At 41.5% G+C, this 17,047-nt stretch overlaps 1 protein-coding gene across 1 annotated transcript; it reads right to left on the reverse strand.

The window, feature by feature from the left end:
- Window positions 1-1,166: 1,166 nt before the first annotated feature.
- On the reverse strand, window positions 1,167-16,312 carry LOC308294111 (double-strand-break repair protein rad21 homolog; the record flags this gene model as incomplete). The annotated part of the gene is made up of 8 exons (XM_080736835.1): window positions 16,239-16,312; window positions 8,299-8,422; window positions 7,981-8,062; window positions 5,969-6,067; window positions 5,425-5,550; window positions 2,632-2,855; window positions 2,002-2,206; window positions 1,167-1,324 (listed from the first exon to the last, which is right to left on the reverse strand). The coding sequence occupies exons 2-8, from the start codon at window positions 8,386-8,388 to the stop codon at window positions 1,167-1,169; spliced, it is 984 nt and encodes a 327-aa protein (XP_080592961.1). The 5' UTR covers window positions 8,389-8,422; window positions 16,239-16,312.
- Window positions 16,313-17,047: the final 735 nt, after the last annotated feature.

Here is a 17,047-nt window from a genome sequence, read left to right on the forward strand (position 1 = left end):
TGATTTGGAGTGAGGGGTGGCTGATTCAAGCAGTCACTCCTTGCCTGAGTCAGGGGTCTTCAACATTTTCAGGCCAAGGACCCCTTAGTTGAGAGAGAGATGAAGCAGGGACCCCCACAACCTGTTCATAGATTCCATATAGTTTCATCGTTTGACAGCACAATCATCAGTGTATTTTGGAATCATATCAATTTGTGTTTTCAGACATTTGAAGATCTGCTATTTTTGGCTAAAGTTCTCCAAGTATAGACGCTAGGGTTCAAGTGGTTAATATAAAAAAGGTGGGAAAATCACACACAGATCTGGAGGACCCCCTGTAGTAACTCTGAGGATCCCCTAGGGGTCCCGGACCCCCTGTTGAAGACCCCTGAACTACAATATTTGGACTGAGCAAGGTGTGACTACACACCTGTTGTCCATTGGGCTAAGGTACACAAGATAAATGCCGTCCCCATCAACATTCAGGAGACAGCCTCCATCATCAAAAGCTGGATATCTGCCTGTTATCTTGTATTATTTGTTTCCATTCGTCTATTTACCACTTTATTACACCAATAAGGCATTGGTCGCATGGGAATAATAAACCGTACTTTTGCCCCAAAACATTGCCTGTCATTTGTCAAACAATTGTGTCATCTGTCCAACAATCGAGCCAGTTACTAGAATCAAAACCGTCTGGATGAGTTCCTCAAAGAGCTGGAGAACCCAGACGTGCCCCGCGAAGACGCCATGGGTGTCACACCAAATTCTGGGCCCTGGGTACAAGGATTCACTGCGGGCCCCCCATGAATGTTCTTCATAGGGGGTGGGGGTTTAACCCAATTAGACTCATTATTACGCATTATTTTGTGCTTTAACTATTGAAGAATAGCAGATCCCAGCAGATCCCAACTCCTATAATATCCATACTGTATTTGCTAGGCAATCACAGTGTTTACTTAATTACAGCATATCCATAATAATAGAATTTTACCATAACAACCCTGCTCTATTGACACGTTTCACACAGATTTAAAGTCTTTGCTAAATACCGGTAGTTACTATATCGATTTTAAATCATTGAATCGAATCGTATCACCATGAATGAACCAATATCGTCCATGTATGGTACGTCAACCATGTATCGTGATGCGTATCGTATCACTATTACATGTATCGTTACACCCCTAAAAGTTACATCTCCTCCTCAGACAGCAGGTCTCACCAGTGATATCTAATGGTTCCAGGGCGAAGGCCTCCTCCTCATTATGAATCAAGGTGGTCTGTTCTGTCTGCTCAGCCATAGGAGGCTCAGCTGGACACCAGTCTGAGCTATCTGGACCAGCTGGACACATGCAACAAGAGAAGTTAAATTAACTATTAGATGCAAAGTATTACATCTGAGGGGACATGCATACAGTAAATACAGACAAACCCTGTAGGCTCAAGCTGTGATTGGTTTACCTTTAACCCTGCAAGGCCCACTGTTGCCTTTTGGGCACATTTATATTTGATTAAATAGTGTTTAAATAATTTGTTTTCCTGTTCTTTTTTCACCTAAACATCACAATTGGATCATATTGTTTAGTATTACAATGCCATTGGCCACGATATTTGCACATGAATACCCCCCACAGAGGCTGACATTCACATAACTTCTCAGATTTTTAGTGATCATTAGAATGTCTAGATTAGAACATGTACATATGTTATTATTCTGAAAAATATCCCCAAAATGTAAATTAGAGCATGATTTTTTTTTAAACATCACATTTTCCTCTGAATAGGACTCCTACAACACCATCTGAAAGGTTGATTTTTTTATAATTTTTTTTGCAAGTAGAAATTAATTCGGGCCTTACAGGGTTAATGACAGGAAGAAGATTGAACTGAACAGAATTGTCAACATCAGACTGCAGGTCTCACCATTGATATCTAAGGGTTCTAAGGAGATGTAACTTTCCACTTTCTCAATGTCACTCACTCACACACATACACAACCAACCACATACGTATTCTTACCAATAACATCTCTGTGCTGACCCATGGCGTCGTTGCGGATCACGCCAGGCTTCTCCAGCTCTTTGAGGAACTCATCCAGACGGTCAGCTTCACCTCCCTGCCTCCTCTTCCTCATCTGGTCTGGCACCGGAGGCGTCAGGCAGCGGGTGTTCCTCCTCTTCCTCATCTCGTCTGGCACCGGAGGTGTCAGGCAGCGGGTGAACATCTGACAGATGGAAGAGATTAGAGTTGAAAGAAATGAATAACGAAATCTCAAAACTGCAGGGCTTGAGACCAGTTCAAGCCCTGCATGCATTAGCAGATCTCCGAAGTCAATTTCTCTAGCACTCATTCGCAATAGATTTTCAGGTGACAAGTGACTGATTGCCAGCTTGCAATCTCATGAACCCCCCCCCCACACACACACACTCTCTCTCTCTCTCTCTCTCTCTCTCTCTCTCTCTCTCTCTCTCTCTCTCCTAGGAATGGGACGATAATCGCTATCATCGTTTATCGTGATAAAACGATAATCGTATCGTGGAGATTTGATTTATCGTGATATCGTATCGTCAACCATGTATCGTGATGCGTATCGTATCGCTGTTAAAATGTATCGTTACACCCCTAGTCTCATCGCTACTCTCTTCTCACTTTGATCAGCCTAGGGTTCCAGAGTGGCTGTGCAGGGAGAGAGAGCAGATCCTTGGCTCCTCCAGTCTCCTTCCACATCATCAGCTTCTTGGTACGGGGAACCAGGTCCAGGGTGGTGACCAGGTCAGAGTAGTCACACAGCTGGGCTTTGATGGTCTGACCGTCCAGCTCCTTCAACCTGTCCACAATCACCCTCTTCTTGGGCTCCGTCTTGGTCTTTTTCACTGGAAGAGTTATTTTACACATGAGCAGTGAATGATGAAAGTTCATTCGTGCTTTTTGCTCTGGGACTGAGTTACTAGGGTCTTAACCCTTAGATGCATGAGTGGGGTCAAAAATGACCCCAGGGGTTGTTATTCTTCAATATCTTTAAAAGTAAAAGTGTTAATATTTTCATATTCCAGGTATTCCTCATAAAACATGTTTGTGACATGAGGCCATTTGCATTTTTATTTATTCTTTCATTAATTTTGAGAAATTGCAGTTTTTGTATCACTACCCCACTCTTCCATGAGTGGGGTCAAAAATGACCCCAGTTAAAATCAATGCGTTTTTGCAATAAACTACTTTGCTCTCACACATAACTCTGCCATACTTTTGCCTAGCAACGTGATTTCACCTTTAAAGCGCTCACACGACTTGGCACTTTTTCTGGCCAATAGGGACGAGCTGTAATTTTTTAAATCCCGCCCCCCCTGTCTTCCTATTGGCTGGGCTTTAAACAGCCATAACTCCAGTTTGCAGCATGGTACCGTCTCAAATCTTGGTGTCTGGACTTAGACCACCATAGGGATGAGCTGCAATTGTTGAAGCCCTGCCCTCTTTTACAAGTCTGTTGTTTCCGCCTGCCCTGACGGTCGCTTCTTGCCCTTAGGGTGTCTTACTGGTAATAGTAGTAATAAGTATTATTAGTAACATTAGTAATAGTAGTAGTAATAGTAGTAATAGTAGTAATAGTAGTAATAGTAATATTAGTAATAGTAATAGTAGTAATAGTAGTAATAGTAGGAATAATAGTTGCGACCGTAGGTCGCAAGTTTATATGTGAACGGTCACAGCTTGTCCGTATGTATGTATGTATCTCTGTCACGCCTGAGACTGTGGTTGAAGTGGTTCTATGGGTTTGTTGCTCTGACATCATGTCCTGATGTCACTGTGATGTCAGGGGAACCACTCTAAATGAATGGGTTTGCCGCTCTGACATCACACTCTGTTTTATGCCCATACACGGAGTTCCCTGTCATTAACGTTAAGCCCTTATCTAACAGGTCTTCATATGGGCCACATACAACACTAACAGAATCCATATATGGCCAAGACAGATGGCCAAGACAGCCCATATCTGTGTGGCTGGTTCTACAGACAGGGATCTCTATGTATGGGCATAAAAGGGATTCTGTTAGTGTGACATCACAGTGAAACCAGAGCGTGATGTCAAAGCAACAAACCCATAGAACCACAGTGTCAGGAGATACATACATACATACAGACAAGCTGTGACCGTTCACATACTAAACTTGCGTCCTACGGTCGCAACTATTATTACTACTATTACTACTATTACTATATTATTACTACTACTATTACTGCTATTACCAGTAAGACGCCCTAAGGGCGAGAAGCAACCGTCAGGGCGGGCGAAAACAACAGACTTGTAAGAGGGGCGGGGCTTCAACAATTACAGCTCGTCCATATTGGCCGTCTAAGTCCAGACACCAAGTTTCGAGACGGTACCATGCTGCAAACTGGAGTTATGGATGTTTAAAGCCCAGCCAATAGGAAAACAGGGGGGCGGGGCTTCAACAATTACAGCTTTTCCCTATTGACCGGAAAAAGTGCCAAGTTGTGTGAGCGTTTTAAAGTTGAAATCACGTTGTTATGCAAAAGTATGCCATAGTTAGGTGTGAGAGCAAAGTGTGACAGCAAAGTGTGACAGCTGCTGCACGCGTTTAGTAGACAGAGGGGGCGGGGCTTCAACGATTACAGCTCGTCCCTGTTGGTAGAAAAAAGGCCCAAGTTGTGTGAGCGTTTTAAAGTTGAAATCACGTCTCTAGGCAAAAGTATGTGTGAGAGCAAAGTAGTTTATTGCAAAAACACATTGATTTTAATTGGGGTCATTTTTGACCCCACTCATGGAAGAGTGTAGGTATTGGTCGGTCATGCATCCAAGGGTTAAGGTGGAGGGGCCTTAATTATTTTATACTTTAGCTATTGAAAAATAGCAGATATACAAGCTCACAGCACGGCACAGAGTGACGCGCTGCGAGCTTGTAGATCTGCTATTTTTGAAAATGTGTGCAAATCTTTGAATATACAGTATGTATTTTTTAAGTGAACATTTGTAACTCAAATGTTGCCTCTGGGGGGTCCCTGGATCTAAATATTTTGAGATGGGGGTCCGTGACCAAATACATATCATTTTGTGGGTCCTTCACATAAAAAGGTTTGAGAACCACTGACATAGTAGTCTCTCAAGAACAGACTAACTGAGCTCCATTTAAGTGAAAAGGACCTTTTCTTTGACGATGGCTGGCCAGATTGCTGACATAGAAACATAGGCTCTTCAAAAAACCTTAGAAGGATTCAAAAGACATCGGGTCAAAATTCTAATTTTCACGATTTTTCAAAAATAGCAGATCTACAAGATCGCAGCGCGGCACCGTGAGCTTGTATATCTGCTATTTTTCAATAGTTAAAGCATAAAATGATGATACACAATAATGTGTCCCGTTCTAATACGTCCATTAAGTCCACCCACTACCACCTCTTCAAACATCAGACTGCAGGTCTCACCAGTGATATCTAAGGGTTCCAGGGCGAAGGCCTCCTCCTCATTATGAACCAGGGTGGTCAGTTCTGTCTGCTCAGCCATAGGAGGCAAGGGCTCAGCTGGACATGAGTCCAGACTATCTGGACCGGCTGCAACAAGAGAAGTTGAATCATATTAGATGAAAAGTATCACATCTGAGGGGTCACATGCATACAGTAAATACAGACAAACCCTGTTCTAGATGGTTTGGCCTACTGCCAAGCTTGCCTATTCTCAGAACATAGTATGCTTCGATAGAAGACTGTGTACTATGCAATCCAAATGACAGTCGCGGCGACTGAGAACTTAAATCCATACTTGCTTACAACAGATATCATGATATCGCTATTGTGATGTTTTGTCATGATAATTATGAACTGAAACATTGATAAGGTGATAGACTTTACAACAGAACAGAACAGAATAAAATAAAGAGAGACAGAGAGAGAGACAGAGAGAGAGAGAGAGAGAGAGAGAGAGAGAGAGAGAGAGAGAGAGAGAGAGAGAGAGAGAGAGCATCACACTTACTGAGGTTCAAATGGCCTTTAGATTCCTCTTTGATGGAAACAGTAATGTCTGGTGATGGAGAACTCATCTTCTCCTTCGGTTTGGAGTCCACAGACTGGTCTGGAGAAAGAGAAACAGCATAAAACATACTGAAGGTTCAGGTGTTAAATCCCTGCCGGCAACAAAGCATTACACAGAAAAAGGAATTGAAAAATTCCCCAAACAAAGTACTCACGTTTCCAATTTTTTAATTTGGCACATACCAATAAACTAATGCTTACGTTCATAAGAGCCTTGCGTTCATAAGAGCCTTCATCAGAGCATTGAGTCTGTCTGTTAACCCATTTACACCAGGAGCGCCTATATGTACAGTACCTATAGAGGGTATGCGCAAGCATAAAGAGAATGGCAGATTGAGTGGCACAGTGAGTTGAACGTTGTTTAATGCAATCAGATAGGACTTTTCTGTTTGGATGTATGGGTGCCACGGCCAGAAAGTAGTTTTCCGGGTATGATGATGATCACCAGACCAACAGTCTGGTGAGACGTAGGAGGACCCTAGGCAGAAAGCAAACCATAGTCCTAGAGACCTCTGGTGCCTGCAATCCCCCACAAGAACACACAAGGCAGAGAGAGCCTCCTGTTGGCTCTGGCATAGGGGAGAGGACAATAGCTGGAAGCCTGGGGCAGAGGCAGAGAGAGCCTCCTGTTGGCTCTGGCATAGGGGAGAGGACAATAGCTGGACGCCTGGGGCAGAGGGGCAGTGAAGTGACACTTCAGGGTCATTTACAGTGACCTCACCTGCTTTTAGCTCAAGTGTGTTTGTACCCTGAATGTTTTGCTTACCTAGCAGCTTATTCAGACCTGACCAAACCTTCTTAGCTACACCCTTTGTGTTTTCTATTACAATGATGAAAAAAAGAAAAAGCTGTGTTTCTAGCAGAGACACATTTTTGTCTATCAGTTGATAGACTATATTTTAGACTCCGTTTTAGTAAGCAGTCCCTGGTTTTCATCATATTTCTGCAGGTTTGATTCAGCCATGGTAAGACAGGTTCTCTCCTAGTTCTATTCTGCCCCCTTGCAGAGAAGGAGCTGCTCTAGTCTTAGATACAAATCTAAAAGTTATTTGTCTCAACATCATTATGTTAGAGAATGCCACCAATTCAATTTCACACACTGCATCCCCCAGCTGTTGCAGCTATTTTTTGTGGAAGTAGCGAGTTTCCTAACTAAGAGTATTAAATTATGGTCAGATAGACCGGTTAAGAAATTATACAATTTTACTGTCCTGTACATTTTAGTTTGGGACGTATTAGTTAATCTAGTTGGCTGTTCAACTAGATGCTCTAGTCTAAGTTAAAGGAATCAGTGATTCGTTTGAGATTGTTCCTATTTAGTTTATCATCCCAATACATATTCCAGTCTCCTAGTAAAATTGTCTCATTTTTGGACTCCCTAGGAATTTGTCGTCGATAAAAGCCCGGCTCAATAAGCAGGATCAATAAGGTGCTCATTATCAATAAGAAATTAACGAGCTCCATCCTTTAATGGTGGAAACGCTCCAAGAAGGTTGGGGACCACCTGGTGACCTCTCTTCCAGGCCCAGTCTTTATCCTTTAGAAATGGATTATAATTTGCATCTTTGATTTATTTATAAACAGAGGGTCTGCTGAATGCCTAAATTGTAAATATAGCAACATACATTTTTCGTAATTTATGAATAGGCCTAAATGTTAAGACGTTTTTCAGAAAACTTAGGTCGGGATTTAGAATGCGTTTTTTAGAATCGGCTTTAGGTCTAAATGGCTTAACATAACAGTAGTCTAACCCTAACCCACTAGTAACTAGACCAGGTCAACCTGGTTGTGCCAGACCCCCTGTCTGTCATCATCATTTATGACATCATGCCTTTTGTAGGCATGTCATCATCATGTCATCATCATATATACCCTTTATATAGAAAACCCGGACAGACATTTGCTTATGTAGGCCTACCCATTTCATGGGTCTGGCAAAAAAACAATAAATACCGATGTTGTACAACTTTGCTACAGGCAAGCAGCCCAGGTCCTGGGTCCTTCTCTCGCCGTTCCTCTCATGGCTTTCGGAGGCCTATGGAAATAAACAGTAGAATAAATAAATCATTTAACAACTTCACAAACCACATAGAAAATCACTGAAGAGTTTCAACAAGTGGTAAACAAGTGAAAACTAAAAAAAATTAGTGAAGCCATGACATGACATGCCGTGATGCTGAGCCAAATTAAATAAAAAAGATGCCATTAAAAAAGCATTCAGCGACTCAGTCAGCTGGTAGAATGAGTAAATTATGAAGTTAATAATCATACCTTTTCTTCATCCTCGTGGAGGAAGAGCTTGACGACTCCACACAGCTGAGCATCTTTATTCGCAGTTAAAAGCAGCGGTGGCTGTTGCATTTGGATATACCTCCTCTCCTAGCAACACTCCTTCCTGGCAACACAGAAAAGGGAGGGGAGGTAACTGAACTAGAGATACAATTTTCCTACGAAACAGTGTGGGAATGCTCATGACTATATTCTACAGCGTGCTAACTGTCATGTGAAGCTCAACCAATACTCCAGCTAACACCACTCCCAGATTTTCCACACCTCAATTGGGCCTCATTGGCTAAGGACCCTGCCTTTGTACTGTCTGCGATGGAACTCAAGCGGCGGAACTCTATAAATAATGAAGATAACATAGTGTTCTCACCTTTCAGGCGAGCCCACAACTATTAAATCATTTAAAATCATTGTAGAAAAACAATGTTATTACACCGGCTGCGGAAGGCGCTCGCCAAAATAGCCGTCCCCATTATTTTCAGTGAACTAAGTTAGTTCGTAACTAACCCACGCCGGCGGTGTTAGTCTGCCGCCTCGCCGATATGCAGCTGTTCTATTTCTAGGTGCTGCCGCGAGGTGTGCTGCTTCTCTTTAGATAAAGTATGTACTGTATGTGGCTATGAGTTTACTAAAATTCAAATGGTGGTGCCATAGTTTTGTACTTTTTCTGTTTGGAATATGTCCATGGAGTGATCGCCAAATAAAGGCTGGGTTTCCGAGGCTAACATTACTCAGTTGGGGGTCTCCAACTGATTTTTGTGGGTCCCCAGATGATTAACTTTATGTGCAACACTGTTTTCTCACTCAACAGTAAACAAGTATGCGATAAGGTCTTGCTGCGCGGTCATTATGGCTTATATGGACACGACGGGCTAATAATTCCCCGAGGCGGAGCCGAGGGGAATTATCAGCCCAAAGTGTCCATATAAGCCATAATGACCAAGCAGCAAGACCTTATAGCACTTATTACCCGGCAAATACATAAAATTAATAATTTGACTCAAAACTAAAATCAAAACAAAGTATTTCCTTGTTTACAGACGGCTGAAAGTGCGTCCCCCCGAGCGCAACACGGTCGCCTTGGAAAACAAGGAAGTGCTGATCAAATAGAATCCATTTTCTGTTACTGCGTCATCTATTTCTCGCCTCAAATGTTTTTTAAAACATTCTTCAGAGCAACGTTTGATTGTAAATGACGCTGTGTGTTTGTTTACATGGCTGCCATGTTGGATACGGCACTAAATCCACGCAGTGCAGCCTGAATACAGCAGCTGCTCTGAGCCTTTGATTAGGCAGCGGTGAATTATAGAGCGGAGCGGTCATTATACGCCCATAATTCACCGCTGATTTCAGCGCTCGACCAATCAGAATCAAGCATCCAAACAAGCCGGGTAATAAACTGATTTAATGATGACAATAAAACCCCCTTTCGTTTTTACCATACAACAACATTGTGGGTGTGGCCAACTTCAGCTGGGTCACCAACCACCTGAAAACCGGGCATACTCAATAGGTAAATAAAAACATTAACAACATTAACTTTCTTTTTTTGAAAAAAGCTCACTGCACAATGTCTTTAACTCTTTTACTGCTTGAAAGAGCGGGCTCGTCCGTTTATTCAAGTAGCGCACGGCCATGAACGAGCGGCCGTTCGTTCGTTCTTTACCCAGTCTGAGCACTGTGAGCAGATGAGGGGTGGCGCGAGTGTCTACAGTAGAAACAGCTCCTGTAACGCTGGTCTCAAATCTCGACCACACATAAACAACAATAGAGGCGGAATCACTTTTCTGGTCATATTCTATGCCCGGATCAAAATCTTGTTTCTCCATTTCTATGCTCTAAACTACTGGTGCGAGCGAGGGACATTTGCAAGCCTTGTTCATTGCAAATGGCTGCTCCAAGCAGTAGGTTTGGCTCGAGGACAGATACGCCTGTATTTTACAATAGATTGCGTTTGGAAATAATTGATGGATATTTTTCTATAAAATCACAAAGGTAAGCTACTTTTAAGCTACTTTAGATAGATACCTTTATTATCCCAAGGGGGAAATGCAGTATAGAGTTAATAATAAATCTATGTATGTCGCTTTACTTACTGTATCCCTTGTATCATATCTCACATTGCCAGATTCTTGGATGCCCCATCACCTGTGATTTGTACTGGGTGCGGGCAGCAACCGAAAGCCATATGACAAGAACGCACAAGGATATGAATCTGCACTCTGCACTACTTCTCAAAGTGGGGTCCTGAGACCCCCGGGGGTCCTTGAGAGGGCGTGAAGGGGTCTGTGATACTTGCTATGCATCCCATGTATGCTTTATAAATATACTTGTAATGCATTACAATTATAATCTACTTATAACACTTCATAATTGTAGTTATTATAATTCATTAATTCTCACAATGCTTTATAACAATAATCCTAACACATTATAAAGCATTTCATTATAATAATAATAATAATAAATCTTTATTTATATAGCACCTTTCAAAACCAGAGGTTACAAAGTGCTTTACAGGGGGACATAAAACAGCAGAGGACAAAGAACAGGACATACACACAAAGGTTATAAGATTAAAAACAGTGCAGAAAAACATTATGACTTATAAAAGCATTATAATCAGTGTATAATTAGCCTATACAGTAATAACCACTGATAATTAATGCACATTATAAAGCCTTTTATATATACAGTATATACCTTTATACAGTATATGCTGTGGCGAAAAGATGACTTCAAAGGTAATCAAAAAAACCAACCAACAAACTCATTTCTTACAGAGGATCGCTCCGATGGTCAATAACAATATTCAGAAAACTCAAGCGGGTGCAATCATTCTGCCCCTATGACTACGGAGTCCACGTATACTATAAACGTCCTATGGTATCGTGACGCCCCAAAGGCCCTGAAAACAAGGCTCCAAGCAGCCCAAAACAAAATAATTAGGGTCCTGCTTAACCTTCATCCTCGGACTCACCGCATTCTGCCCCTCATTGACTATATGGTATCCTCGTATCGTGAATCGTGATGCCCCAAATCCCTTAAAGTTAAAGCTCCAAACAGCTCAGAACAAAGTGATTAGGGTCCTGCTTGGCCTTTCTTCTCGGGCCCACCTCACTGCTTATCACCACATAAGTGTGGGGTGACTCACAGTAGCTGACAGAGTACAGCATTTTGCAATGGGCCTGGTGTACAAGATACACTACTACACCAAGATAGCCATGTACCTGACTAACTACAACTACAGTAGGCCTACAACACCAGAGGCAGCTCCACTAATCACGTTCAGCCTTTTTTTGGCTCTAAAAAAGGCTCAAATTCGTTCTCCTGCTATATGTGGAACCCACTCCTGCATGCCCTATAAAGGAGAGTAAATCCCTAACCTCCTTCAAAATCGGTCTGACAAGTCACCTACAGATGGCTGCTACTCGAAACTTGTAAATAGACTAAGCCCATACTCACCTCCCCCTTTCCACTGTAACTATCTGCTTCTGTTTTTTAAATTGTCCTTTAATTCTTAACTTTCTGATTTTATATGTGACGTTATGCAAAGTACTGTGTTCTATCCATCAGCCTTTCAATGTTAGATACAAGTGGTTCCAATAATCCGAAAAGCTTACTAGGATCTATTTTTAGTTGACCTTGTACCAGGGATTTGTACAGTCATGAAATTGTACTTTTTCTTATTGCAAACTTCTAATAGATTCTTCAATCAATCAATCAAACCACTATTTACCAGCCTAGCACGAGGTGGCTCAGGGTAGATGACAGAGTACAGCATCTTGCAATGGGCCTACAAGATACACTACACCACTAAGATACCCATGTACCTGACAAAATGCTTCCGAAACATCAAGGATGTCCACAATTACAACACCAGAGGCAGCTCCACAGACCATGTCCAACCCAGATTTGGCTCAAATAAAGGGTGAACATTTTCTCCTGCTATAACACTAAAATGTGGTATATAAAATGTTTTCTGATGATATCTTCTGCATAGTACTGTGTCCTATCTGTCTGTCATTCAATGTTATATGAGTTAAAGAGAAGGATCTCAATGGAAATAAGCTGCAAGGCTTACCTGGGTTTCCTTTTAGTTGACCTTGTACCAGTGAACTGTACTGTCATGAAGCTGTACCTTTCCATATATGCAAACTTAGAATAAATAGCCTATCTCAATCAATCATTCAGTGCTTATAAAGTCAAGTAAGTATCATAATACTAGATTTTGGCAGGAATAGGCCTATTAGTTTTCATTATAGCCTATGCTGCAGTTATACAGTAGGCTATTTACTATAAGTTGTCAGGGTGCTTTAAGTAAATTAACAACAATAGCATTCACTTTATGCAAGAACACAAAATATTTCTGTTTAAAGCACCTAATGACTTGTATTGTTTTCTGTTATTATTAGTCTGGGTGCCCCTGCAAACTAGAGTAGGCCTACTTGTCATCATCATCATCAAATTATATATAACTAAGTGATTACAATACATATCAACTGGCAATTAAAATACACCTTGATCCTTGCAAAACAATGTCAAGCCATTATGAATTGTTACAATGCTTGACCTGGCTTATCATTATAACATTATTTGTTATAGTGTGATAGGATTCTGTTACAAAGCATTGTTTATGAGTTATTTTAACTAATCATACAGTATTATGAGTGGATTATAATGCCTTATAAGTATGTTTTCAATGCATTTTAGACATGGCATGTCGCGCATAGGCAGTGTTGCAATAACACACGCACGGCAAGTGTAACAACATTGCAATAACACTGCTTTTACTAGGTCTAGCGTTAGCAGCTATGCTATTGATTGAAGAATTTATTAGAAGTTTGCAATAGAAAAAAGTACAGTTTCATGACAGTACAAATCACTGGTACAAGGTCAACTAAAAGGAGATCCTAGAAAGCCGAGGCTTATTTCCACAGGAACCACACTTTTAAGTATCTCATATAACATTGAAAGACAGACGGATAGAACATAGTACTTTATCTAGGATAATATCAGTTTCAAAAGCATAACATCAAATACAAAGGCAGAAAAAAAGAAAAAGGGGGGGGGGGGGGGAGCATGGGGGCTTAGTCTATTTACAAGTCACGGGTAGCAGCTGTCTGAAGGTGACTTTTCATACCAATTTTGAAGGAGGCTAGGGATTTTCTCTCCTTTAAGGCTTGTGGAAGGTCGTTCCACATGTTGATGGTATAGCAGGAGAACGAGTTAGAGCCTTGTTTAGTGTTAAATCTACGTTGATGATGATTAGTGGAGCTGCCTCTGGTGTTGTGATCGTGAACATCCTTGACCTTTAAGAAGTAGTTTGTCAGGTACATGGGAATCTTGGAGGTGTAGTGTATCTTGTACACCAGGCCCATTGCAAGATGCTGTACTCTGTCAGCTACTTTGAGCCATCCCACGCTTTCGTGGTGATGATCGGTAAGGTGGGTCTGAGGAGGGAGACCAAGCACAACCCTAATTAGTTTGTTTTGGGCTGTTTGGAGCTTTAACTTTAAGGCAGCTGGGGCGTCGCGATACCAGACAAGGACTCCGTAATCAATGAGGGGCCCAATAAGAGCACCTCCTAGTGTCTTTCGGGATTTAATATTGATCAGCGGGGCAACCCTTTGCAAGAAGCAAATTCGTTGGTTGACTTTATTGATTACCTTGGTGGTCATTTTTTCACTGGATAGGTTAGCCTCCAGGATGCAACCCAGGTAGCAGGTGTAGTTTTTTCTTTCTATCACAGTGTCACCTACTTTAATTGTGAAGTTCTCAACTAGGCTAAGTTTCTGACTAGATCCAAAGAGGATACATTCAGTTTTGCCTAGGTGAATTGAGAGTCTGTTGTCATTGAGCCAGGTGCAGATCTTGTTAAGTTCACAGTTAAGGGCCTTTTCAACCTGCGATATGTCTCTGCCTGAGACTAGGAGAGCCGAGTCATCCGCAAACAGAAACAGATTGCAGTCACAAGCAGATGACATGTCGTTTACGTATATTAAGAACAACAGTGGTCCTAGTATACTCCCTTGAGGTACTCCACAGTTTACTGGGAGGGGGGGGGGGGGGGGAGACAGGGTTCCGTTGACTTCCACCACCTGTTCCCTCCCCACCAAGTAGTGCATCCATCTCACTGCTGTGCTATCAAGACCAATAGCTTTGAGTTTTTCAATCAGAATAGAATGATCGATGGTGTCAAATGCCTTCTGGAGGTCCAGCATGACCATGCCGCAATATTTGCCATCGTGAATTTCACGTTTGATGTAATCATTCAAATAGATGAGGCATGTATCTGTGGAATGGGACTCTCTGAAGCCAGACTGGAACTCGTAGATCAGTTTATTCTCTTCAAGATATTTAGCCACCTGTTCATAGACAATTCTTTCCATTACCTTAGAGATGGAACTAAGGATTGAGATTGGCCTGTAGTTGCCAGGGTCAAGTTTACTGCCTTTTTTGTGCAGGGGGGTTACCTTAGCTAATTTGAAGTCCTGGGGGACATAACCCTGCTTGATAGATAGATTAATAATATGGGTAATGATTGGGGCAATGGTGGCAGCTGAGTCTATGAGAAATTTGGGTGAGATTTTATCATGGCCAGCGGCCTTGAATTGAGGTAGGGTGAGCAGTTTTTTAAACACTTCATCAGTTGTCACCGTGGCAAGTTTAAAGTTGTCTTTGCATACCCCAAGGTTCCTGTAGAATTTCAAGATATGCCTAACACCAAACAGCCCAGATGGAGCGGGCAGTTTATTGACCAGATTTTTGGCCATGGAGGTGAAGTAGATGTTGAGATTTTTGGCTACATCAAGACTGTCAGTGAGGAGGGTTATGGGAGTTTGGATGGATATGATACACCGAAACATCAAGGATGTCCACAATTACAACACCAGAGGCAGCTCAACAGACCATGTCCAACCCAGATTTGGCTCAAATAAAGGGTGAACATTTTCTCCTGCTATAACACTAAAATGTGGTATATAAAATGTTTTCTGATGATATCTTCTGCATAGTACTGTGTCCTATCTGTCTGTCATTCAATGTTATATGAGTTAAAGAGAAGGATCTCAATGGAAATAAGCTGCAAGGCTTACCTGGGTTTCCTTTTAGTTGACCTTGTACCAGTGAACTGTACTGTCATGAAGCTGTACCTTTCCATATATGCAAACTTAGAATAAAAAGTAAGTATCATAATACTAGATTTTGGCAGGAATAGGCCTATTAGTTTTCATTATAGCCTATGCTGCAGTTATACAGTAGGCTATTTACTATAAGTTGTCAGGGTGCTTTAAGTAAAGTAACAACAATAGCATTCACTTTATGCAAGAACACAAAATATTTCTGTTTAAAGCACCTAATGACTTGTATTGTTTTCTGTTATTATTAGTCTGGGTGCCCCTGCAAACTAGAGTAGGCCTACTTGTCATCATCATCATCAAATTATATATAACTAAGTGATTACAATACATATCAACTGGCAATTAAAATACACCTTGATCCTTGCAAAACAATGTCAAGCCATTATGAATTGTTACAATGCTTGACCTGGCTTATCATTATAACATTATTTGTTATAGTGTGATAGGATTATGTTACAAAGCATTGTTTATGAGTTATTTTAACTAATCATACAGTATTATGAGTGGATTATAATGCCTTATAAGTATGTTTTCAATGCATTTTAGACATGGCATGTCGCGCATAGGCAGTGTTGCAATAACACACGCACGGCAAGTGTAACAACATTGCAATAACACTGCTTTTACTAGGTCTAGCGTTAGCAGCTATGCTAGCACATTTGAAGTAGTTTAAAATCTTACTGTCTGAGCCACAATATAAACGTTGTTAAATATGCATCCTTATGGTGCATCATGTGAGCCCGCAACAAGTGAAAACAAGCACAGATATAAGAGGACTCTTACCTGAAAAGAGGAGAAAGTTCAACAATAAACTCAAATGCTGCCGCTCCAACAAGAATTTGGTGCTATTGGAGGAATGTGTTGTGTTGCGAGGTCTCTCGAGAGACACGGCTTGGTTCAATTGCCGCATAGCGCCTCCTACTGTCCATCAGGTTTCCCAGTGCAGCATAATATATTTTCTTTCTTTCTTTCAAACCTATCAGAACTGGTCATAGTAGCCTCTGCTGTTTCTGTCCCCAAAAAGGTGGACACGACTTTATTTGTTCAGTGTCACTCTGAAGTAGCAGATCACCACCACACAAATTGCTTTCCAGATGCAATATCAATACTTCTCCAATATCCCTCTGAACATTTTTAATGCACTGCACTGTGCCACTGAGATGGTTAATAGGTTAGATTAGAATGGCTAGGCCATGTTATAATGTATTTGCTTGTAAATATTGGTTTCCTTTTTTGTTGTTTTTGCTTGTTTCCTAATGTTGTTAAATCAGTTGTTTTCATGCGCTTTCTTGTGGTGTTAATCCTTTTAGTTGACCTTGTGCCAGTGAGCTGTACTCTCATGAAACTATAACTTTTCCTATGCAAACCTCTAATAAAGTCTTCAATCAATCAATGAATCTCAAGCAAGCAAACAGGTATGGACCATAAGAGGGCAGCAAACCACTGTGCCACATCTTCAGGCAGGACAAGCAGATCCATTATAATCCGGCAGGGGAAATCAGTCACCCAGAGGTGGCACTAGCCTCACATAGCCAGACAATGGCCGATTGTCAATTCAAAGACTTGGGGACTTGGACTTCCCTCCTTGGGAG

Source organism: Nannobrachium achirus (genome assembly GCF_963921795.1).
Source record: "Nannobrachium achirus genome assembly, chromosome: 11".
NCBI lineage: Eukaryota > Metazoa > Chordata > Actinopteri > Myctophiformes > Myctophidae > Nannobrachium > Nannobrachium achirus.